Source organism: Phalacrocorax carbo, assembly GCF_963921805.1.
Source record: "Phalacrocorax carbo chromosome W unlocalized genomic scaffold, bPhaCar2.1 SUPER_W_unloc_2, whole genome shotgun sequence".
In the NCBI taxonomy this organism is placed as follows: domain Eukaryota; kingdom Metazoa; phylum Chordata; class Aves; order Suliformes; family Phalacrocoracidae; genus Phalacrocorax; species Phalacrocorax carbo.
Genome location: NW_026990253.1, coordinates 1332979 through 1359538, shown reverse-complemented (window position 1 = coordinate 1359538; position 26560 = coordinate 1332979). Strand labels below are relative to the sequence as shown.

General features: G+C 47.0%; 1 protein-coding gene across 1 annotated transcript in view; it reads right to left on the bottom strand.

The window, feature by feature from the left end:
- Nucleotides 1-26560, bottom strand: part of LOC135310839 (proprotein convertase subtilisin/kexin type 5-like) — a 63532-nt gene that overhangs the window by 21152 nt on the left and 15820 nt on the right. Inside the window, 5 exon segments of the mRNA XM_064439894.1 lie at nt 2529-2612; nt 2615-2664; nt 2666-2716; nt 3260-3362; nt 5310-5453. Of these exon segments, the coding sequence (XP_064295964.1) occupies nt 2529-2612; nt 2615-2664; nt 2666-2716; nt 3260-3362; nt 5310-5453 (432 nt within the window).

Below are 26560 nucleotides of genomic sequence, written 5' to 3'. Positions count from 1 at the left end.
TCCCTCCGGTATCCTTAACCTTAGTCATAGCTGCTCGAGCAACTCTCATCGCTTCTCTACACTTCTCTGGTCCCAATAAAACCTGTGCCTCCGTTCTAAAGAACGCTCCCAGTCCTAACAGTTCATCCATGGTAACGCCTTGAAGGGGGTCTCCCGGTGCCCTCTGGGTTGCAGCTGACGCCTGTGCCTCAGCTTGCCAGTGAGCCTCCCACAGCAATCTTTGGTGTGGCGAAAAAATCAACTCGGCGAGCCCTTTAATATCGGCAGGCAACAAGACATGTGCAGTGAACAGATAGTCCAGCATTTGTCTTACAGGCTCACTCGATACTCCGAACTGACTAACAGTGAACCGTAACTGGGACAATAATTTCCAGTCTAACGCAGTAATCTCCGCCTGCAGTCCTCCCCCAGGATTCGGTCTATAAATTACCGGAAAAGCGAGAGTACCACCGGCTTCAACTAGTTTAGGATCACCCTTTTCTGCCCCCTCCCGCGCTAATGCCGCCCATGCCCCTCGCTGCTCCCGTGCAATGGCTTCTACCAAGTCAGATTCCGCTCCAAGAATCGGCTCCTGGTCTAGGCCGGGAGCCGGTACCGTTGCGGGCTGGTTATTCGCAGTAGCGGGAGTTGCGGGTGATGAGGGCAAGTTTGAGGGGTCTGCCGGCCCAGGGGGCAGGTAGACAGTTGAAACCGCAGGCGGGCCCGGGGTGCTAAGTCCCCAGTCTGAACCGTAGCTCCGATTTCGCTCTTGAGCTGAGACAGCTTGCTGCACAGCTCGCTTTTCTGCTTGTATCTGCAATAACTCGTTATGTACTACTTTCCATAGCTTACTCATTTTCTTGGCAGTTTTATCATCCTCTAACACCGCCTCCCACAAACTGTCCCTCACCTTTCTCCACTCTGCCAGTTCATGCACCGTATGTGGGTTTACAAAGTGTCCCTTCTCGCATCCCCAGCTTATCAACAACGGTAGTTCTTTACGTAAATCTATACCCTTAATGTTACGCCTCTCTAAAAGAGATGTAAAGAAATCATATGCTGCTTGCCTCTCCATTGTGCTCATCGGCGCCGTTGCAGCTCCCAAGGTCTCGGCAGCACGTATCGGCTGAGCCCACCTATGTGGTCGCCCAGGGCACGCAGACTGAGCCCACCTATGTGGTCGCCCAGGGCACGCAGACCAGCTGCGCTGTCTGTTTTGCCGTCCCTCTGCTTGCAGGACCCGAACCCTACGCTGGACCATCCGTGGTATCACGTCGGGGTCACCATTTGACGGAAAACCAGCGGGAGACAGGCACCATCCGATGATGATCATCAAGTCTCGTTTATTGGCAATTAGCAAATATCTTTTATACCGTTCGTTAATTAGCTCATACATATTGCAAAAGCACAGCTCATCATTGGCTGGGAGGTAGATGCCAACTCCTCCCATGCTTATCTCTTGTGTTCAGCCTTGCAATTAGCAGTTACTTGTTTCTCACACTCCTTTACCAGTCAACAACAGCTGGGCCCAAGGTTGCTCCGACCCTGAGCCTGTCCTTCTACTTCAATGCCCGCTTTCTGCTAGCCGTTCCCGGGCTAGAGTTTCCCACAGTACCTCTCTGAGAAGAAAAACTCAACATTCCTATTCAATCCTAAATTTTCATCTATCCATCTTGACTGAGTGGAAGGGAATTTACCTTCACTGTAGTTTTCCACACTGAAAATGGAAAAAAACACCTAGTATCTGCTCTTGCTAATCCTTGAAAGTGAACACACAGTTTCATGATACAGAAAGCAAAAAGTTAGGTATCCAGTTGAACAAAGCTCTCAAGCACTTATTTATCTTTTAAGCATGTGTCTAAAGCTAACTAAAATCAGTGGATTTTAAGCACATGATTGAATATATGTCTAAGTATTTTTGCTTGCCAAAGCTGGAAATTAAACATGGGCACTTTACTTGGCAATCACAGGAGGAAACTGAAGCCAGATGTCTCACATGGTAGACAATTACTGCTCTTGGGTAATCACATCACTGCAGGTACTTAAATCTGCCAGAAATACTTTTACAAGTACTTTTTACATGAGGACTTTTTTTTTTTTAGAGCACCAGTTCAGTGGCCATGCAGGATTTTTCATCTGTCTCTTCTATGTGCACAAGGTCTTGATGATGCCACAGCATTTAAGTTTGGGGGAATGGGGAATGCCTCATGTACAGAGTTTGGGTGCTGTCCATCCCTTTCTGGAGTAGTGATAACCCATTCTGTCCTACAGCTGACTTGTTCTTGAACTGCCCTTGTTCTGCTACTGTTACTCCCAGCCACAAGCAGAAAAGATATCCTACCAAAAAGCATGATTTTTAAAATCAAGGCAGATCCCCAGGTTAATTTTTGAGGAGGTTATTGATCACACTTGGCATCTAACAACTTATTAAGAGAAGTAGGATAAGAGATAAATACATCAAATAAGCCTTCCTTGTTTGCAAGTATTCCAGCAACCTTCCCAGAACAAATTTTGTAGCCCACAATAAAGAAACAATAAGAAATACTAACTCTTATCCAGGTAAAACCCATCAGGGCACTTGGTAATACAGCTATTGGTTACTTCATTCATGTAGTAGCCCGATTTACAGGTCACTGGTCACTATGGTTTCCAACACAGGCTTCACAATTGGGTGAGCATTTCTTAGTGTTTCTTGTCTGCATTGTATTGACCAGGTGGGCAGGTCAAAACACAGATCCTGCAGACAGCAGGAAAGAGAAGGTAGAGTTGTTAATGAAATAGCCTGCCACCAAATTCCTGGACCATGACTGCAAAACAGAAGTATTTCTCAGCATTCCTGCTTTTCTAATGACCACGTTTACTAAAATGTAATCTTCCCAAGCATTGCAACAATCTGCCTCTTCTCTTATAGGCTGTTTTGTTTTCCTACAGTATATGCTATCTCACTGGCAAATGCCTTGTCAGACAGTCATATGGTATAATTTTTAACCATCTACATCTCTTCCTATTTTGTACAAACTCAGTCACAGAAGCTGTAGTAGCTATCAGTTATATATATAGTCACCTTATGGAAAATAATCAAGAGATAAGGAAATAATCAGGGAAGGGTGTTTGAAAGCTGTACTTCAAATTCTGCTTAGCTATTTTTTTCCAACTCCTAAGAAAAATTGTCAAATTCAGAGGAAAATAAATTATCCATGACTTAAGCAAAGAGAAGAGGAAAGGAATTTATGATATACACCAAGGAATCTACAAAGTAAAGATTTTCTCTTGGTCCTACCGTGTGTTGTTCTTAGATTTGTAGTAGTAGTGCGGACAGTCAGTACAGTGATCTGGTCCTGGCCCATCACACCCTCCTTTACTGAATTCTGCATTGCAGGGACCTATAATAAAACCAAAAATCCAGGGGGTATGTGTGGGGATGGCGAGGACACACAGGACACACTTCTCATTCAGTACTTAGTACCCTTTAAAACACAGTATTTTAATGCAGAATGCAATTACTCTGTTTTCCTATGTGATCTGAAGTCCAAATAGTAATTTGGCTCCACTGAAAAGAGAAAGGTTTTAGTATCTGAAGACTTTTGCAGATCTAGGCCTCAGTAACTACCCACAGTGATTTCTAATATTTTAGAAAGCATGGCATCCACTATAGAATCTATCAGAAACTATTTCTGGATTGAAACATATGCTTTCCTAATGAGTAATAAATAATTATTATTTTTATTTAGAGATGTTCAAAGACTTCTGGAATTCATAATAAGGAATGATTAGCAACATCAGTCACAAGCAAGTCAACATAATGACAAATAACATGATTAACGGCTACTTTGGTTACTGAGTGGGTGACAATTGGTCCAGGCAGCTACCACAACCAAAGTGAAACAGCCCCTGGGGTCCTGACTAGCTTCCCTCTGTGCTGCTACATCCCTTAACTAACTAATCTTCCATCTCACCTGAACCTCATGTTTACAGTCTTCAAATAGGTCCTTCCAGCTAAGGGAGGAGAGGACTGTTGGGTCCCACCTTTATATATGGGGAACAGGTCATGCAGGTAAACTGATAACTATTTTAGGATCATTGCTCTCTGGTGAATGAAATGCTTTGAGTTTGCCAGCCTCCTCAGGATTCCTCTTAATATGAGGCAAACTTGAAGTGAGTTTGTTTCATACAACAAAAGCATAAGAAGTTAGCAACCTTTACATTAGAGATACAAGTTACACGTTGTTGGCATTATAGCACATGTACAAGCTGAGGTAACTGTCTTTAGGTGATTCACATAGTTCCTTAAAACTCTTTTACATTAAACTTCAAACCTTGCTCTTTACTTTCTCTGAAATAAACGGCCAGGGCTCTGAATCTCACAACTCTGTAATTTCTGATAACCTATTTTCTCCTCCATCTTCCCCTTCTACAGTATGGTGGTGATGACTGAAATGGACACCAGAGAGACATCTATCCAGTCCATGCCTGAATAGCTTTCTTCCTTCAAAATGCTTTCTTTTCCTTCTAAAAGCTTTCTATAGAAAACAGCAGATGTATAAGATAATGTTATTCGTATATGTGTGTGTTTGTGTGCATGTATATATATCTATATATACATATATAAAATGCAATGCATTCTTCATAGTTTGTTAACTGTACTGTAAAATTCTATAACTCTATGCTTAAAAACTCATAAGGGTAAAATATATATAACTTTAAATAATGAAACAAATAATTCTGATCTTAAATTAAGAAACAATTTCCCTTAACTCCCACTACTCCCATGCCCATGCCCCTATGAGAAAATCCCAATGTAACTTTTTTTAGTAGAAATTCTGTCAGCACCATGTTTTAGCCTCAGAATAATATTTTTTCTATATGTAATTACTATAAATCCTGCATAATTATTATCAGTTGTGCCACTGCAATTCTAACTAATTAAATGAAATATAAATATAAATGTTCTAGCCATAGAAAATCCATTAAAAGTTCATTATATTGTTTATTTATATTGTTTCAGTTTGACTAATATTAGTTATTTAATTTAAAATAAATTAATTGGTTTATTTTAGTATTTCAGCACCATGTAATTGCTTCCCAGACAAGAAAGACCACAGACCCTGCTGTGGGATCAGAATCCTAGTCTTGAATTAATGCAAAAAGACCAAGAGGCACAAAATGTAGGAGAGGGAACATATCAAGTAAGCAAGCCAGGAGTCTCGACAATATAAAGACCTATGACAGAAACATTCTATATATGCACAGTCTCAAGTTACTCCTTCAATCCATTATGCATTCAATAAACGCACAATTAGAGTAAATGAATGATACTTCAAAGAACATACCTGAATAATCATCTGTTCCATAATCTTCTGTAGGGCCTTCAAGCAGACTAGAGGGTACTCTTTCCACATTTGGAAAATCAGTTCTTGGTGAGTAAGGCTGGATGGATGTTCCATACAATACTAAGGACCGTTCTTTCAATTTGCCTAGAAGTTAAATATTTAAAATCTAGTTTTAGAAACCATTCATATGGTGTTCAGTGTGCTGGTTTTGGCTGAGAAGGGGTTAATTCTCCTCGCCGTGGGGTTCGGCTACCTTTCCAGCTTCCTGCGCTCTGCCGCGTGGCGGGAGGGGGCTGGGAGGGGCAGGGCCATGATGGGGGCGGCTGACCCCGACTGGCCAATGGCAGTTTCATTCCATACCATGTGACACCATGACCAATATATTGAGGGGGGGCAGTGGCAGCGCAGAGGCGGCGCGGTATCGGGTCGGTGGGCGGTGAGCGGCTGCGGCGCGTGCAGTTTGTTTCGGCGGTTCGTTCCCCCTCTCCCCTCCCTTCCCCCCTCCCCCGGGGCTTTGCGCCTCTCGTTGTTCTCCTTTACATTGCATTTCTACTGTTGTTTCTTTTAATTTTCATTATTAAACTGTTCTTATCCCAACCCATGAGCGTTACCCTCCTGATTCTCTCCCCCATCTACCGGTGGGGGAGTGAGCGAGCGACTGTGTGGGGCTGAGCTGCCGCTAAACCACAACATTCAGCAAGGTGAGTTTTTGCTCCAGATTTCACTTTTCTTCATAACATTAATTATCTAGTTATTATTATTTGAGATCTTTTAGCTAACTAGCTATATATTCAAAATTTTGACTAAAGGAAGGGGTTACAATTTGTTTAATACTCAGGAGTATTTTTCATTGACTAACAGGATATATCTTGATGGATATGAAACAATTTCATATTCATTTGGGTTTTTCCAACCTGTGCAAGAAAATTACTTTGCCTTTTCTTAGGATCAAGTTATTTTTCTGTATTTTCCCAATGTCATCTGATATCCTTCAATAGCATGATGAAAAAAAAACATTATCTATTTTATGCTTGTAGTCATCCTCCAAGCATTAAGCAACAGTAAGCAAAGCCAGAAATTTCACTGAGGAATGACAGATACATGACAGTAACCCAATTCTTTTGTTTGTTGTGGTTTAGCCCCAGCTGGCAACTCAGCCCCACACAGCCGCTTGCTCACTAGTTATGTAAACAGTTTTCCTTATGGGTAGGTGTTGCCGTACGCTTCTGTTGGAGAACTTGTCTTGGGCCGCACACCTCCAGGACACAGGGCTCTACCCACCCTGGGGACAGTGATGCACAGACATCAGTATGATGGATGCAAAATATCCATTTATTTAGCTGCGTCACACACTTATATAGCTCTTGCGCTTCCTGTTCCTGCCACTCCTATGGGGAGGAGTCTATCTTTCTGTCACATCCTGTGATCTTCCGGTCGCCGATCCCTGTCTATTTCCCTATATCTCCCCCTCCCCATGCTGTTAAAACTTCTACAAAGCTACTCGCATAAGCTCATATATATTGCGGTCAGGCCTATGTTCATGTAACTCTTGCAGGCGCTCTCTGATTTATCTTATAACACAGCATAACAATGGCAGCCCACAAGTAACCATGATTACTACACACAACGAAATCCCCCCGATTATTACTATCCAATCCCAGTTAAGCCACTTCGTTAGCCATTCCCACACAGAATCTATCCAGCCAAAAATTGTCCCACCCTTTTCCAGTGTCGCTCTCGTTGCAATATTGCTTGCAATCTTGTCAAGGAGCTCATTTCTTTTCCCAATGGTCATATAGTCGTCAGTCATTAAACAGCAGAAGGACAGGTTCCGGGCGTGTACATTGTCACAATCCCCTTGCACTGCTATATCTAATAACCAATCTATTGCCTGGGCGCGGGCTTTCAGAATACTTTCTACTTTCTCAAATCTAGTCTGGATATCGTCCTTCAACAACTTTGTGATGTTCACCAATTTTAATAGACTGCAGGTTATACCTTCCAAGGCCATGGAGTTCCTCTGAACCCCCACCCCTGGCGTTAGGGCTAACGTAAATAGCCCACTTGCTCCTTGCCACACAGGTAGTCGTATTTGGGTGAAGCAATTCTCATATAAATCTTCTGACCCCATCATATCTCTCTTTTGCTGCCCCTTTACATTCTGCCACATTAACGGCTCAAGAACTCCTAATAGACAGAGCCTGTACATGGTGTCTTCCTCAATGCAAAAATGCACTGTTGCATTGCACATTAACACAAAAGGAGAACGTAGACAGGTATTTTGCCCAGTTCCGCCAGTATCCTCCTTTTACTGCGGGTGTGACGGCTAGCATGAGGATCCATGTCAGCAGACCCTGCAAAGAGACAACTCAGAAAGGGATTATTCATTATACATCCTTGCACAGTTCTGCTTTCACACACTTTGCAGGCACCCATTCTATGTGCCCTTCATTCTCAACTGCGGCGTAGCCCCTCCCCAGGCATCTCAGTTTCCATCCTCTCTCCCGTTGCTCACTGCCTGGGAACCTTACTCGTACCTGCAGATAGCGCTCGCCAGCTTGAGCTTTGCCAAAGTGCTTCTCCACTGCTGTAACTTGCTCCTGCCCGCGTATAAAATGATTAAGCGAATATAATGCACGCATTAAAATAGTTTGCTGAGCTGCTACGGGTATAGCTCCCTTATACCCCTCCCCCTCCCCAGGCTGTATTATCTTTGCTTTCAAGGTGCGATGAGCGTGTTCAACAATTGCCTGCCCCGTGCTATTGTAAGCAATGCCATGTTTTAATACGTTCCAAGCTTTGCACCATTCCTCGGTACTTCGAGCTTGAAAGCATGGTCCATTTTCTGTTTTTATTTTGGTGGGCTTTCCAAGCCACGCCATCACCGTGGTCCAATGCGCAGCCAACTGCGTTGCGGTCTGCTTCCGATGTTGAGTAGCCATGATGACGCCACTATATGTATCAATTGTAATTGCCAGGTGCCGTCCGGGGGCCAACTGTGGCCATTCAGTAAAGTCAGTCTGCCAGATAGCATTTGCTTCCAGTCCTCGAGGGTTGACTCCTGCCTCCCACAATGGCGAGTGCTCACAGTAAGGACAGGTGGCTACTACTTCTCTTGCTGCTCTTATTGAGATGCCACACTCCTTTGCCAAGGCTTTAGCACCCAGGTGCAGGTGTTCGTGCATTTTGTTTGCCTCCGTCAATGTCCAGACACCCGCGGCTGCCTCATCAGCCATGCGATTCCCCTCAATCAGTGGTCCAGGCCCCGTCTGATGACTGCGAATGTGAATTACTGTCACAGTTGCTCCTCTCTGCGATAAAGCAACGTCTAGCATCAAGGCAATTTCCGTGTGTGGTACACCTTCTCGATTCATGGATGTGACTAATTTATACACATATAAAGAGTCCATGCTCACATTTATATGCTGATCTCTATACTTTCACAGGGCCATCTCTAGCACTTTTGCCTCCAGCCACTGCACACTTTTACCCTGCTCCTCATACGTCTGGCGCATCCAACTATCCTCTTCTTTCCACACTACCGCCGCTCTGTTCGTCTTTGAGGAAGCGTCTGTGAAATATGTTGGTCCTGGGTGAGGGGTATCCAAAACTCTACTATCCACACTTAAATCCACCACCCTGGCTGTCTCCGCCCACCTCTATACCGTGCCTGTGACGATTTTTCCTGGGTACGAGTATACCGCCAATTGTATATCCTCTTCACTCTCTACCACCTTCCACCATTTCTCCCCATTCCATGGCACTGTCAGCTTATCTGGCTCCTTCCCAAAGATTCCCTTGCTTTCCCTTCGCAGATGCCAAATCATTCCCCCGGCTACCTTGACTTTTGTGGAGAATGCATCCTTGGGAACCTTCTGATATACCCATCGCAGTGGTTTTTCTTCCCTAGCCTGTATTTGATATAGCAATCCTAATCTTCCACCGGCGGTCAGAATCCAACCTGCGATTAATTCCTCCTGAGGGTCCCACCTCCATACCCCTTCCTTCTGCATTCGACGTTCTATCGTCTACAACTGCTGGACTGCCTCGGCGTCTAAACTCCTGGGCTCCCATGGGTCGGTCCCTTTCAGCAATGCATAGAAAGGTTGCATCTCCTCACTGGTGACGCGCACAAACGTCCGCAACCACTGCAGTGCTCCTACCAGCTTCTGTACATCGTGTAAATTTTTAATATTAGGTGTAAGTTTAATGGGCTGAGCTTATATGCAATCCCCTTCTATTCTAGCTCCCAGAAATCCACACACTGGTCCTCGTTGTACCTTTGCCTCAGCTCTCTTGAGGCCTTGTCCCTCAAGGCCCCTTTGGGTGTCTGAAAAGACTTGTTCACATAACACCTCGGTGGGTGCAGCTATGAGGACGTCATCCATGTAGTGGATCATGTAGATTCTCTCCTGATACTGTCACCTACCTTGCTGCAATGTGGAAGCCACATACCTCTGGCAGATCGCTGGAGAGTTTTTCATCCCCTGCGGAAGTACTGTCCACTGCCATCTACTCTTTGTTTCTGTGCGGTTCACTGCGGGCAGAGTAAAGGCAAATCTCTTTCTATCATCTGGATGTAGTGGAATACTGAAGAAGCAGTCTTTGATATCTAAAACAGTGACTTGCCACCCTTTTGGGACAGCACTCAGATCTGGTAGGCTGGGTTGGAGAGGCCCCATGTCCTCCATTTGCTGATTCACTGCTCTAAGGTCATGCAGCATCCTCCATTGGTTTTTATCTTTCTTTTTTATAGCAAATATAGGGGTGTTCCACGGGCTCATCGAGGGCTCTAGGTGCCCTGCTTCATGCTCTCGTTTTACAATATCTCTTACAGCCTCTGTTTTCTCTGTTGTCAGGGGCCACTGCTCCACCCAGACGGGCTGTTCGGTTTTCCACACCAACTTGTGGTGACGAAGCCCCTCTGAGGCAGTGGCCCTTATGCTAAATTTTTCAACCCGATCCCCATCTGGGCAAGGGCGTCCCTCCCCAACAAGGGGCTTGCTACCCCATCTGCTACTAGTATGGTCACTACGGCCGTGAGCAGCTTCCCTGCCTCCTCGTCCATGACTTCGAGTTTTACAGGGCAAGTACTAGTCCTCGTCTGTTGTTCTCCTCCTACCCCTATTATACGTTTTCCCATGGCGAGGGGCCAAGTTGGTGTCCACCATTCGAGTGGCATCACTGTGACATCTGCCCCGGTATCCACTAACATTCCCACACATATCCATGCCTTAAAACTTGGCTCTCGTGGGGTAATCATCACCACCACCATGGGTCTCTCGTTACAGCCTATGACCAAGACCACGCGGGGGCCGTAACCTGCAAGTCTTGCTGGTCCTGCTCCTCTGCCTGAAGGTTCACTCCCCCTTGGCCCTCTACGGTGGGCCAAGCTCCTGGCACTGGCACCATGATTGGGGCCATTTGACTCACAGGAGGCGTGAATCCCCCTGGCTTCGCCCTCCTTTGGCCATTTCCTGGCTTTGTGGCTGGACAATCTCTTGCCAGTGTCCTGGCTTCCCACACACCCAGCACCTCCCTACTGGGCGCGCTCCTTCTCCATTACATCCTCCCCTTTCCCCTAGCAGGCACCTAGCTTTAAAGTGCCCTAGCTGTCCACACAAATGACATCTCGGCCCCGCCCTGCGCCGCTTGAGCCAGCATCCTTTCTTTGCTTCCACAGTCAGGGTCCTGGCATATGTGCGCTCCCACAGTGCCATTCTGATTCAACGCCTCCTGGCGCAAGACATGCCTGATGGTTTGACACAATGATGCCCCCGCCGCCAGGGTGCGGAGGAAGTCTTACGTCTGCAGATTTGCTTGACTTGGGAGGCAATCCATAAGGACTGCATCCTTGGCCAGTGGCGGCAATTCTGATTTTATTATAGCCTTCTGCAACCTGTCACAAAACGTTGCAGAAATTATGTTGTTATGCTGGGAACTCCAGAGAGACACAGATAACTGCAACATGCTGGGGTCTGGCCCATGCATACCTAGTCCTGCTCAACAGTATTCAGTGCCCCCAGGGGGAAGAGAATGTCTCTGGATTGAAATGCAAAGTGATTGGCACTGTAGTCACTCCAGCACTGACCACAGGCACTGCAGACACTCAAACCCCCACAACAAGTACTGGAACTGGCCCAGAGAATAAACCCATACCAGTATCAGTTCCCCCATACACAAGAAGAAAAATTGGAAATGGACGTCAACTCGTTTAGAACAAGATGATGAAAAAGCAGGGCCATCACGAGGAGAGGACGAAGAAGTAATAAATGAAATAGAGACCACCCGAACCCTGTCCTTAAGCGAGTTGCGAGATATGCGAAGAGATTATAACCGTCGTTCAGGTGAGCACATTGTCACCTGGCTGCTCCAATGCTGGGATAATGGGGCCAGTAGCCTGGAACTAGAGGGAAAAGAAGCCAAACAATTGGGATCCCTTTCTGGGGAAGGGGGCATTGACAAAGCAATTGGAAAAAAACCACAAGCCCTCAGCCTCTGGAGGCAACTCCTGTCCGGAGTGAAGGAAAGGTATCCCTTTAAAGAAGATGTTACATATCGCCCAGGAAAATGGACAACTATGGAGAAAGGCATCCAGTATCTAAGGGAATTAGCTGTGCTTGAGGTGATTTATGGTGACCTGGACGATCAACGGTCATCCAAAGATCCAGATGAAGCCGAGTGCACATGACCCATGTGGCAGAAGTTTGTACGGAGCACACCATCTTCGCATGCAAACTCATTGGCAGTAATGTCCTGGAAAGATGACGAGACACCAACGGTGGCAGAGGTGATAGATAGACTCCGGGATTACGAAGCAAATATCTCTTCCTCGCTCGTCTCTGCTGTGGAGAAACTATCCCAAGAGGTCCAGCAACTCAAAGAAGATCTGTCCTACTCCCCACCTCGACAGAGTAGTGTCTCAGCTGTTAGGAATAAGCGTCCTTTGGCTCAAAGGAGAGGATACACACCACGGGCCACCCTATGGTTCTACCTGCGTGACCACGGAGAGGACATGATGAGGTGGGATGGCAAGCCTACTTCGACCCTACAGGCACGAGTACATGAACTGCAAGGAAGAACTGTCACTCAGGGAGGCTCTTGCAGGAAAGCTGCTGTTCCAGTTTCCAGCGAGTAAGTCCCCAGACAGAGGAAGAGAAGCGCCGATTTTATTTCTAAGTATAATAGAGGGACTCCTGATTCACATTTAGAGGAAGTGAGTTGTGACTGCCATGATCAGGACTAGAGGGGCCCTGCCTCCAGCCGGGTGGAGGAAAGGGATGACTGGGTTTATTCGACTGTGTGGATCCGATGGCCTGGCATGTCCGACCCACAGGAGTATAAAGTTTTAGTGGACACCGGCGCACAGTGCACCCTAATGCCATCAAACTATATAGGGACAGAACCCATCAGCATTGCTGGAGTGACAGGGGGATCCCAAGAGCTGACTGTATTGGAGGCCGAAGTGAGCCTAACTGGGAATGAGTGGCAAAAGCACCCCATTGTGACTGGCCCAGAGGCTCTGTGCATCCTTGGCATAGACTACCTCAGGAGAGGGTATTTCAAGGACCCAAAAGGGTACAGGTGGGCTTTTGGTGTAGCTGCCTTGGAGACGGAGGAAACTAAACAGCTGTCTACCTTGCCAGGCCTCTCGAAGGACCCTTCTGTTGTGGGGTTGCTGAAGGTCAAAGAACAACTGGTGCTAATTGCCACCACAACAGTGCACCGGCGGCATTATCGCACCAACAGAGACTCTCTGATCCCCATCCATGGGCTCATTTGTCGACTGGAGAGCTAAGGAGTCATCAGTAAGACCCACTCACCCTTTAACAGTCCCATATGGCCAGTGTGGAAGTCTAATGGAGAGTGGAGACTCACAGTAGACTGCTGTGGCCTGAAAAAAGTCAATCCTCCTGCCAAGTGCTGCTGTGCCAGACATGCTAGGACTTCAATACAAACTGGAGTCAAAGGCAACTAAGTGGTACGCCACAACCGATATTGCTAATGCATTCTTCTCAATCCCTCTGGCAGCAGAATACAGGACACAGTTTGCCTTCACATGGAGGGGCGTCCAGTACACCTGGAATCGACTGCCCCAGGGGTGGAAACACAGTCCTACCATTTGCCATGGACTGATTCTGACTGTACTGGAACAGGGAGAAGCTCCAGAACACCTATAATACATTGAAGACATCATTGTGTGGGGCAATACAGCAGAAGAAGTTTTTGAGAGAGGAGAGAAAATAGTCCAAATCCTTCTGAAAGCTGGTTTTGCCATAAAACAAAGTAAGGTGAAGGGACCCGCAAAGAGAAATCCAGTTCTTAGGAGTCAATTTCAAGATGGTGGTCATCAGATCCCAATGGATGCGATCAACAAAAGAGCAGCCATGTCTCCATCAACTAGCAAAAAGGAAACACAAGCTTTCTTGGGTGTTGTGGGTTTCTGGAGAATGCATATTCCAAATTACAGTCTGATCGTAAGCCCTCTCTAACAAGTGACCCGGAAGAAGAATGTTTTCAAATGGGGCCCTGAGCAATGACAATCCTTTGAACAAATTAAACAATAGATAGTACATGCAATAGCCCTTGGGCCAGTCCGGGCAGGACAAGAAGAATAAATCTACTCTACACTGCAGCCGGGGAGAATGGCCCTACCTGGTGCCTCTGGCAGAAAGCACCAGGGGAGACCCAAGGTCGACCCCTAGGGTTTTGGAGTCGGGGATACAGAGGGTCCGAAGCCCGCTATACTCCAACGGAAAAAGAGACATTGGCAGCATATGAAGGGGTCCGAGCTGCTTCAGAAGTGGTTGGTACTGAGGCACAGTTGCTCCTGGCACCCCGACTGCCAGTGCTGGGCTGGATGTTCAAAGGAAACATCCCCTCTACACACCATGCAACTGATGCTACGTGGAGTAAATGGGTTGCACTGATCACCCAGCGGGATCAGGTAGGAAACCCCAGTCGCCCAGGAATCTTGGAAGTGATTATGGACTGGACAGAAGGCAAAGATTTTGGATTATCACCAGAGGAGGAGGTGACATGTGCTGAAGTATCCCCATTGTATAACAAACTGCCAGAAGATGAGAAGCAATATGCCCTGTTCACCGATGGGTCCTGTTGCCTTGTGGGAAAGCACCGGAGATGGAAGGCTGCTGTATGGAGTCCTACACGACAAGTAGCAGAAACTGTTGAAGGAGAAGGTGAATCGAGCCAGTTTGCAGAGGTAAAGGCCATCCAGCTGGCCTTAGACATTGCTGAATGGGAAAAGTGGCCAGTGCTCTATCTCTATACTGACACCTGGATGGTGGCAAATGCCCTGTGGGGCTGGCTGCAGCAGTGGAAGCAAAGCAACTGGCAGTGCAGAGGCAAACCCATCTGGGCTGCCACATTGTGGCAAGATATTGCTGCCTGGGTAGAGAAACTGGTTGTAAAGGTACGGCATGTGGATGCTCATGTCCCCAGGAGTCGGGCCACTGAAGAACATCGGAACAACCAGCAGGTGGATCAGGCTGCCAAGATTGCAGTGGCTGAGGTGGATCTGGACTGGCAACATAAGGGTGAACTATTTCTAGCTCGGTGGGCCCATGACACCTCAGGCCATCAAGGGAGGGATGCAACATCCAGGTGGGCTCGTGATCGAGGGGTGGACTTGACCATGGATGTTATTGCACAGATTATCCACAAATGTGAAACATGCGCTGCAATCAAGCAAGCGAAGCGGGTAAAGCCTCTGTGGTATGGGGGACGACGGCTGAAATATAAATATGGGGAGGCCTGGCAAATTGACTATATCATACTCCCACAAACCCACCAAGGCAAGCGCCATGCGCTTACAATGGTAGAAACAATGACTGGCTGGCTGGAAACATATCCTGTCCCCCCGGCTCTGCCCGGAACACTGTCCTGGGTCTCGAAAAACAAGTCCTGTGGCGACATGGCACCCCAGAGAGAATTGAGTCAGACAACGGGACTTATTTCTGAAATAGCCTCATAGACACCTGTGCCAAAGAGCATGGCATTGAGTGCGTGTATCACATCCCCTATCATGCACCAGCCTCTGAGAAAATTGAACGGTACAATGGACTGTTAAAAACTACACTGAGAGCAACGGGGGGTGGAACATTCAAGCACTGGGATACACATTTAGCAAAAGCCACGTGGTTAGTCAACACGAGGGGATCTGCCAATTGAGTTGGCCCTGCCCAGTCAGAAATCCTACATACTGTAGAAGGGTATAGAGTCCCTGTAGTGCACGCCAAAAGTATGCTGGGCAAAACAGTCTGGGTTCTTCCTGCCTCCAGCAAAGGCAAACCCATTCGTGGGATTGCTTTTGCTCGAGGACCTGGGTGCACTTGGTGGGTGATGTGGGAGGATGGAGAAATCCGTTATGTCCCTCAAGGGGATTTGATTTTCGGCGAAAATAGTCAGTGAACTGAATGGCACAATGTGAACTGCTATATAATATTGTGTGTCGTCTCTGTCTTGTATCAATGATATCAGAGTACGAGCCTCCCAACCCATGGAAGATAGACTGTGAAACAAGTCGTGTAGCAGTGATGGAACGATGACTGACTCAGTATGCAGCAACCCAACACCACACACCACCTCTCCCATCCTGAAAGACTGATACAACAGATGGAGCCTGGAGTCATGGACTGGGTGAACTCAATGGACATTTTAATGGACATTTTACAGGGAAGGTCCATGAACTAAGGGAATGATGTCTGTGTATTATGTCAAAGGATGGGAAGGGGAGGGGTGGTGGTTGGTACGGTTTTATTGCATCGTATGGGACCTGGGCATGGTGTAAATGGTATGGAATAAGGGGTGGAGAATGTGCTGGTTTTGGCTGATAACGGGTTAATTCTCCTCACTGTGGGGGTCGGCTACCTTTCCAGCTTCCCGTGCTCTGCCGCGTGGCGGGGGGGGCTGGGAGGGGCAGGGCCTTGGTGGGGGCAGCTGACCCTGACTGGCCAATGGCATATTCATTCCATACCATGTGACACCATGACCAGTATATTGAGGAGGGGCAGGTGGCAGCGCGGGAGCGGCGTGGCTTCGGGTCGGCGGGCAGCGAGCGGCTGCGTCGCATGCGGTTCGTTTCGGCGGTTCGTTCCCCCTCTCCCCTCCCTTGCCCCCTCCCACGTGGCTTTGTGCCTCTCGTTGTTCTCCTTCCCATTGCATTTCTTTTGTGGTTTCTGTTAATTTTCATTATTAAACTGTTCTTATCCCAACCCACGAGCGTTACCCTTCTGAATCTCTCCCCATCTACCAGTGGGGGAGTGGGCGAGCGGCTGTGTGGGGCTGAGCTGCCGGCTAAACCACGACACTCCCGCATCACCCACCAAGTACACCCAGGTCCTTGAGCAAAAGCGATCCCACGAATGGGTTTGCCTTTGCTGGAGGCAGGAAGAACCCAGACTGTTTTGCCCAGCATATTTTGGCGTGCACTACAGGGACTCTATACCCTTCTACAGTATGTAGGATTTCTGACTGGGCAGGGCCAACTCAATTGGCAGATCCCCTCGTGTTGACTAACCACGTGGCTTTTGCTAAATGTGTATCCCAGTGCTTGAATGTTCCACCCCCCCATTGCTCTCAGTGTAGTTTTTAACAGTCCATTGTACCGTTCAATTTTCTCAGAGGCTGGTGCGTGATAGGGGATGTGATACACCCACTCAATGCCATGCTCTTTGGCACAGGTGCCTATCAGGTTATTTCGAAAATCAGTCCCGTTGTCTGACTCAATTCTCTCTGGGCTGCCATGTCGCCACAGGACTTGTTTCTCAAGACCCAGGATATTGTTCTGGGCAGTGGCGTGGGCGACAGGATATGTTTCCAGCCAGCCAGTCATTGTTTCTACCATTGTAAGTACATGGCGCTTGCCTTGGTGGGTTTGTGGGAGTATGATATAGTCAATTTGCCAGGCCTCCCCATATTTATATTTCAGCCATCGTCCCCCATACGACAGGGGCTTTACCCGCTTCGCTTGCTTGATTGCAGCGCATGTGTAACATTCGTGGATAGCCTGTGCAATAACATCCATGGTCAAGTCCACCCCTCGATCACGAGCCCACCTGGATGTTGCATCTCTCCCTTGACGACCTGAGGTGTCATGGGCCCACCGAGCTAGAAATAGTTCACCCTTATGTTGCCAGTCCAGATCCACCTCAGCCACTCCCATCTTGGCAGCCTGATCCACCTGCTGGTTGTTCCGATGTTCTTCAGTGGCCCGACTGCTGGGGACATGAGCATCCACATGCCGTACCTTTAGAACCAGTTTCTCTACCCGGGCAGCAATATCTTGCCACAATGTGACAGCCCAGATAGGTTTGCCTCTACGCTGCCAGTTGCTTTGCTTCCACTGCTGCAGCCAGCCCCACAGGGCATTTGCCACCATCCAGGAGTCAGTATAGAGATAGAGCACTGGCCACTTTTCCCGTTCAGCAATGTCTAAGGCCAGCTGGATGGCCTTTACCTCTGCAAACTGGCTAGATTCACCTTCTCCTTCAACAGTTTCTGCTACTTGTCATGTAGGACTCCATACAGCAGCCTTCCATCTCCGGTGCTTTCCCACAAGGCGACAGGACCCATCAGTGAACAGGGCATATTGCTTCTCATCTTCTGGCATTTTGTTATACAGTGGGGATTCTTCAACACGTGTCACCTCCTCCTCTGGTGATAATCCAAAATCTTTGCCTTCTGTCCAGTCCATAATCACTTCCAAGATTCCTGGGCGACTGGGGTTTCCTACCTGATCCCGCTGGGTGGTCAGTGCAACCCATTTACTCCACATAGCATCAGTTGCATGGTGTGTAGAGGGGATGTTTCCTTTGAACATCCAGCCCAGCACTGGCAGTCGGGGTGCCAGGAGCAACTGTGCCTCAGTACCAACCACTTCTGAAGCAGCTCGGACCCCTTCATATGCTGCCAATATCTCTTTTTCAGTTGGAGTATAGCGGGCTTCGGACCCTCTGTATCCCCGACTCCAAAACCCTAGGGGTCGACCCCGGGTCTCCCCATGTGCTTTCTGCCAGAGGCTCCAGGTAGGACCATTCTCCCCGGCTGCAGTGTAGAGCACATTTTTTACATCTTGTCCTGCCCGGACTGGCCCAAGAGCTTCTGCATGGACTATTTCTCGTTTAATCTGTTCAAAGACTTGTCATTGCTCAGGGCCCCATTTGAAATCATTCTTTTTCCGGGTCACTTGGTAGAGAGGTCTTACGATCATACTGTAATTTGGAATATGCATTCTCCAGAAACCCACAACGCCCAAGAAAGCTTGTGTTTCCTTTTTGCTAGTTGGTGGAGACATGGCTGCTATTTTGTTGATCACATCCATTGGAATCTGACGACGACCATCTTGCCATTTGATTCCTAAGAACTGGATTTCTCGTGCAGGTCCCTTCACCTTACTTTGTTTTATGGCAAAACCAGCTTTCAGAAGGATTTGGACTATTTTCTCTCCTTTCTCAAAAACTTCTTCTGCTGTGTTGCCCCACACAATGATGTCATCAATGTATTGAAGGCGTTCTGGAGCTTCTCCCTGTTCCAGTACAGTCTGAATCAGTCCATGGCAAATGGTAGGACTGTGTTTCCACCCCTGGGGCAGTCGATTCCAGGTGTACTGGACGCCCCTCCATGTGAAAGCAAGCTGTGGCCTGCACTCTGCTGTCACAGGGGTTGAGAAGAATGCATTAGCGATATCAGTTGTGGCATACCACTTAGCTGCCTTTGACTCCAGTTTGTATTGAAGTCCTAGCATGTCTGGCACAGCAGCACTTGGCAGGAGGATTGACTTTTTTCAGGCCACGATAGTCTACTGTTAGTCTCCACTCTCCATTAGACTTCCACACTGGCCATATGGGACTGTTAAAGGGTGAGTGGGTCTTACAGATGACTCCTTGGCTCCTCAGTTGGTGAATGAGTTTATGGATGGGGATCAGAGAGTCTCTGTTGGTGCGATATTGCCACCGTTGCACTTTAGTGGTGGCGATTGGCACCAGTTGTTCTTTGACCTTCAGCAACCCCACAACAGAAGGGTCCTTCGAGAGGCCGGAGAATGAAGACAACTGTTGAATTCTCTCTGTCTCCAAGGCAGCTACACCAAAAGCCCACCTGTACCCTTTTGGGTCCTTGAAATACCCTCTCCTGAGGTAGTCTATGCCAAGGATGCACAGAGCCTCTGGGCCAGTCACAATGGGGTGCTTCTGCCACTCATTCCCAGTTAGGCTCACTTCGGCCTCCAATACAGTTAGCTCTTGGGATCCCCCTGTCACTCCAGCAATGCTAATGGGTTCTGCCCCTATATAGTTTGATGGCATTAAGGTGCACTGTGCACCAGTGTCCACTAAAGCTTTATACTCCTGTGGGTCGGGTGTGCCAGGCCATCAGATCCACACAGTCGAATAAACCCAGTCATCCCTTTCCTCCACCCGGCTGGAGGCAGGGCCCCTCTAGTCCTGATCATGGCAGTCACAACTCACTTCCTCTAAATGTGAATCAGGAGTCCCTCTATTACACTTAGAAATAAAATCAGCGCTTCTCTTCCTTTGTCTGGGGACTTGCTCACTGGAAACTGGAACAGCAGCTTTCCTGCAAGAGCCTCCCTGAGTGACAGTTCTTCCTTGCAGTTCATGTACTCGTGCCTGTAGGGTCGAGGTAGGCTTGCCATCCCACCTCATCATGTCCTCTCCGTGGTCACGCAGGTAGAACCATAGGGTGGCCCGTGGTGTGTATCCTCTCCTTTGAGCCAAAGGACGCTTATTCCTAACAGCTGAGACACTACTCTGTCGAGGTGGGGAGTAGGACAGATCTTCTTTGAGTTGCTGGACCTCTTGGGATAGTTTCTCCACAGCAGAGATGAGCGAGGAAGAGATATTTGCTTCGTAATCCCGGAGTCTATCTATCACCTCTGCCACCGTTGGTGTCTCGTCATCTTTCCAGGACATTACTGCCAATGAGTTTGCATGCGAAGATGGTGTGCTCCGTACAAACTTCTGCCACATGGGTCATGTGCACTCGGCTTCATCTGGATCTTTGGATGACCGTTGATCATCCAGGTCACCATAAATCACCTCAAGCACAGCTAATTCCCTTAGATACTGGATGCCTTTCTCCATAGTTGTCCATTTTCCTGGGCGATATGTAACATCTTCTTTAAAGGGATACCTTTCCTTCACTCCGGACAGGAGTCGCCTCCAGAGGCTGAGGGCTTGTGGTTTTTTTCCAATTGCTTTGTCAACGCCCCCTTCCCCAGAAAGGGATCCCAGTTGTTTGGCTTCCTTTCCCTCTAGTTCCAGACTACTGGCCCCATTATCCCAGTATCGGAGCAGCCAGGTGACAATGTGCTCACCTGAACGACGGTTATAATCTCTTCGCATATCTCCCAACTCGCTTAAGGACAGGGTTCGGGTGGTCTCTATTTCATTTATGACTTCTTCGTCCTCTCCTCGTGATGGCCCTGCTTTTTCATCATCCCGTTCTAAACGAGTTGATGTCCGCTTCCAATATTCGTCTTGTGTATGGGGGCAACTGATACTGGTATGGGTTTATTCTCTGGGCCAGTTCCAGTACTTGTTGTGGGGGTTTGAGTGTCTGCAGTGCCTGTTGTCAAGGCTGGATTGTCTACAGTGCCAGTCACTTTGCATTTCAATCCAGAGACATTCTCTTCCCCCTGGGGGCACTGAATGCTGTTGAGCAGGGATCGGTATGCATGGGCCAGACCCCAGCATGTTGCAGTTATCTGTGTCTCTCTGGAGTTCCCAGCGTAACAACATACTTTCTCCAAATATTCTACTAGTTTTTTAGGATTCTGCACTTGTTCGGGGGTGAAACTCCAAAACACTGGGGGTGCCCACTGCCCAAGGTATTTGCCCATGCTATCCCACATGCCCTGCCACTCGTAACTATCAAGCCTCGGGGCAGATTTCTGGGTGATATTCTTAAGTTGCTTAGTCAAAACCAAAACAACATGCCCAAAAACTAACAATAAGTGCACATTAACCACCCAAGGATGTTCAAGATACAAAAACGTTGTTGTAACAAAGGCACAGACATCATAGAACAAAGTTGCAACGGTAGTATTCTGGATTTCCTCCATATAAAACCTCTCAGAGGAGGAGGTATAATTGCTAATTGCCTCAACAAGGTGGTATCCGAAGTACAGTAATGGTTTCAGCAAAAACCCCAAATACCAGATAAAGCTGAAAACGAGTGTTTGTATAACAAATCTCGTAGGCAAAACATTACTAATCACAGCAGAACACAGCAGACTCAACAAACCAACACCGATTTTTAACACCAACTGCAAAAAGGACAACATGGTGCTGTGACCAGCAGCTGTTGTTATCTCCAACCCTTGAGCCCCACGTTGGGCGCCGAAAAGACTGCTGTGGTTTAGCGGCAGCTCAGCCCCACACAGTCGCTCGCTCACTCCCCACCGGTAGATGGGGGAGAGAATCAGAAGGGTAACGCTCGTGGGTTGGGATAAGAACAGTTTAATAATGAAAATTAAAAGAAACAACAATAGAAATGCAATGTAAAGGAGAACAACGAGAGGTGCAAAGCCCCGGGAGAGGGGGGAAGGGAGGGGAGAGGGGGAACGAACCGCCGAAATGAACCGCATGGGACGCAACTGCTCGCTGCCCGCCGACCCGATGCCGCGCCGCTCCCGCGCTGCCACCTGCCCCCCCCCCCCAATATACTGGTCATGGTGTCACATGGTATGGAATGAACATGCCATTGGCCGGTTGGGGTCAGCCGCCCCCACCATGGCCCTGCCCCTCCCACCCCCCACCCCCCCGCCACGAGGCAGATTGCGGGAAGCTGGAAAGGTAGCCGATGTCCCACAGTGAGGAGAATTAACCCCTTCTCAGCCAAAACCAGCACAGGAAGGACGGAGATGTCCAATGTGTGCCTCAACGGGATTTGATTTTGGGCAAAAACAGCCAATGAACTGAATGGCGCAATGCGAACTGCTGTATAATATTGTGTGTCACCTCTGTGTTGTATCAATGATATCAGAGTACGAGCCTCCCAACCCGTGGAAGATCAACTCTGAAACAAGCGAAGTGCAGCAGTGATGGAATGATGACTGTCTCGGTATGCAGCAACCCAACGCCACACACACCACCTCTCCCATCCTGAAATAGTGATACAACAGATGGAGCCTGGAGTCATGGACTGGGTGAACTCAATGGACATTTTAATGGACATTTTACAGGGAAGGTCCATAGACTAAGGGAGTGATGTCTGTGTATTATGTTAAAGGATGGGAAGGGGATGGGTGGTGGTTGGTAAAGTTGTATTGCATCGTATGGGACCTGGGCATGGTGTAAATGGTATGGAATAAGGGGTGGAGAATGTGCTGGTTTTGGCTGATAAGGGGTTAATTCTCCTCACTGTGGGGGGTCGGCTACCTTTCCAGCTTCCCGCACTCTGCCACGTGGCGGTGTGGGGTGGGAGGGGCAGGGCCATGGCGGGGGCGGCTGACCCCAACCGGCCAATGGCATGTTCATCCCATACCATGTGACACCATGACCAGTATATTAAGGGGGGGCAGTTTGTGGCTTGGGAGCTGCCTGCGTTGGGTCGGCAGGCGGTGAGCGGCTGCATCGTGTGCGGTTTGTTTTGGCGGCTAATTCCCTTCCCCCTCCCCGGGGCTTTGCGCCTCTCTTTATTCTCCTTTCCATTGCATTTCTGTTGTTGTTTCTTTTAATTTTAATTATTAAACTGTTCTTATCTCAACCCACGAGCATTACCCTTCTGATTCTCTCTCCCATCTACCGGTGGGGGAGTGAGTGAGCGACTGTGTGGGGCTGAGCTGCTGGCTAAACCACGACATGCAGTCTCACAGTTCCTCCAAGAACATACTGTAGAGGTGACAAGATGAAAAAAAAGGATGGATCTTTCTTAGTGGCTAATGTTAGAGGGTCCGACATTCAACAGCAGTTATCCATCAGAAATCTATGGGATGAAGGAAATTGCTGACTTTTAAAAAAATTTAGCAGGCTGTTTATAGATTTTAAAGTGCTAGTGCAACTTCTCAGCATTCTCCTACCAAGAGCCTTTCATGGCTTGACCATATTATGTACTATTACGAAAGGGGAAGAAAAAGATATGCAAATTGGTAACATCAGGAGTCATAACCATATTCTGAAAACTTAAAGAAAATACTAAGAGAGACTTACTATTCTGAGTGATTTTTATTACTAGTAGATAAAGGCATAAGTAAAGAGGAGAATGAAAAGCGCCAATATTATGTAGAAACACATTTCCATTCAGCTTCAGTTTCCTTCTGTAACACTCAGCCTGTTTTCTTTGCACTTCCCAGCCATCTAATAATTGGTGAGCCACAAAAAACTATCAAAATTGACTAATTTTAGTTTTAACAATGATGATCTTCAACAGCTTTACAGCCTATTCTACTGATAAAGACAGAGATTACCATCTTTCAGTTCATTTGTTCTTATTTTTCCCCATCTCTCTCAGAAAAAATAATCAAGAACTTTGTGTCTTTCAGCAAAATCTACTGTAATGACTTGACTACTCTTTGATGATGCTGCAATCTCAGTGCAGGCTCTGTGTGCTGACTGGGTTACAAAGTTGTGTTGTCATACTATACCTGTTGGCCAAGAGCTGTGACCTAGTTCCAGAAGGAGAGGTTAGGTATATTGACAAGTCTCCGCGTTGAGGGTGAGTAATAGTGATGCATACAACCACATGCTCCAAGTAGATCACATGGTGGTTGGGATTATCTGAACAGCCAGTGGCTTTGTAAATTGAATGGACAACACTGTCAGGCCATATAGTTCTATAATATAAGCATATAAAAACAACATCAATGTTTCTTGCTTGTTCCTGACAACTAAATCATTTCTTAGTAGTGACTGTCAGTGTTGGACAATCATTTCTGAGAAATCAGTAGCCTATAACCCTTAGTTATTTCCTAGCTGAAACTATCACCATAGTGTAATTACTTTAATGCAGTCACTGGCAATTACTGGGCTTTCTATTAAGGGATATACTGACATGTACGCATGCTAAAAGAGGACAGTGAAGACCTGTAACAGGAATAAATCTTTGGGACAGAGCACTTTTTGTGGATTAGTGGCCAGTTGGGATTGTCATAGGATGACAGCTGGTCATTAACTACCAGGAAATGCCTGACATAGCCATAGTCCTTGCTTATGTGATAGCAAGTGTTACATATTAACTGTAGCAAACAGTGGGCAAACAGTATTGGACTCAGATGGTTTAAATTGGCATGGCTTCCTTGCAGACTATACCAGTTATGGACCTAGACTGACAATTATATCTACCAAATAAAAACTTTCTTCAATGATTTTAAGGCTTTGGAAATGTGCCTTATGACTGATGTGCTCTCCGTATCCACAGAGTGCATGTACAGAATACTACTCTTAAGCCTGATTCTATAGAGACCCTATCCTAGCAAGCAAAAATCGGTTTAGTCTTAGCCTCTGAGACAGAGACTCTCCTGAGACTGTTTCAGAGTGATAATATGATATAAGATTTTAATGAAAAGAATATTTGTCTCCTAGACACTGGACTATTGAGTTTGTACTCATCTTACAAAGATGACTGCAGTGCACTCAACTAGACATTCTTGTTCTTCAGAGCATCATCTATGCCAGTATCAATTAACATCCAGCCTGACTTCTTTTATACCTTCAGGTTTTGGGACATTCTTTAAATTCCATTCCAAGAATTGCAAGGAACAAATTTTACAGGCAAATGATCTCACATATCTGACAGTGAGAGGGATCCTGAGTGTAGATTTCAAAATAACTCATTAAACACAATGCAAGGGAGGGGTATATTAGACCCAACTTCTTTCCATAAGTTTATGCCAGCAAGAGTTTTGGCAGCAGCTATTACTTGATTTGCCGATCCGTGTTCTACACACACACATGCTGTGGAGGGGCTGCTGTCCACTTCTCTGCTTCTATCACCATTGCTTCAGCATCCATCAGTCCAAATCCATAGAGGTGGCTCACTGCAAAATACAAGCAGAATGCAATTATAGTATGAAACCTTGTAGAAAAACTTTTTACCTTGATAAAAAATTTCATCATAGAATAATTCCAGAGATTCATATGCTAACAGAAACTGCTTTTTTCCTACACCTTGTTTGCTTTGGCTCAAAGCTCAAAAATCTCTTTGCCAGGAACATATATAATTTGTTCACTGAATCTGTTCACTACTTTATTACAGGAGCAGCTAATGACCAGCATGAATAACATCACCTTCCCATGAGGAGGGTGGACCAGAACTGCCGAATGCCAGGGAGTACAATTGCCTCAGATTGCCCTTTGTCCAGATTCAGCCTGGTCCTCTTATATGACATAATGTTAAAAGGTGTAAAGAACCAGAGAAGAGTAATTTCTGTCACTCAAAAACCAAATACACACACATATGTAGATATTGAAGGCAACTGAGACACTGGATTTATGAAGGAACAGACTGTCTTTTATAACTTCTGTATGTTCTTTACTTTCCTGAGTGTAGCATGTAGATGTTCTATTAAATGCAGCACATTCCCGACTAGCCACTTGGCCAGCTAGACCCAACATATCCCTAGAGTTGTCTGCATGACAGTTATGGTATATGAAGTCCAGGGACATAAAGGTAATCTGGTTTTCATGCAGAACATGTGTCTGAAAGGCTCCTTTCTCTACCTCCTTTGCACTTCTGCAGATGCAGGTCAGTGAAGTTATTGCTGGAGAGAGCTGTAATGTGGCTGAGGACCTCTGATATTGCCTACTGCATGCATTACACATACAATAAGAGAATAATAAAATTGTGTAGGTTGGAAAAGGGCTTTAAGATCATCGCATCCAACCATAAACCTAGCACTGCCAAGTTTACCACTAAAACATGTCCCTAAGCACTATGTCTACACATCATTTAAATACCTCCAGGGATGGTGACTGAACTGAAGACAGTAGATTATCGGGGACTGAACAAAGTCATTCCACCACTGAGTGCTGTTGTGCCGGACATGCTAGAACTTCAATATGAACTGGACTTAAAGGCAGCCAAGTGGTATGCCACAACTGATATCGCTAATGCGATTTTTTATAACCTTTTGGCAGCAGAGTGCAGGCCACAGTTTGCTTTCACATGGAGGGATGTCCAATACACCTGGAATCGACTGCCCCAGGGGTGGAAACACAGCCCTACCATTTGCCATGGACTGATTCAGACTCCACTGGAACAGGGTGGAGCTC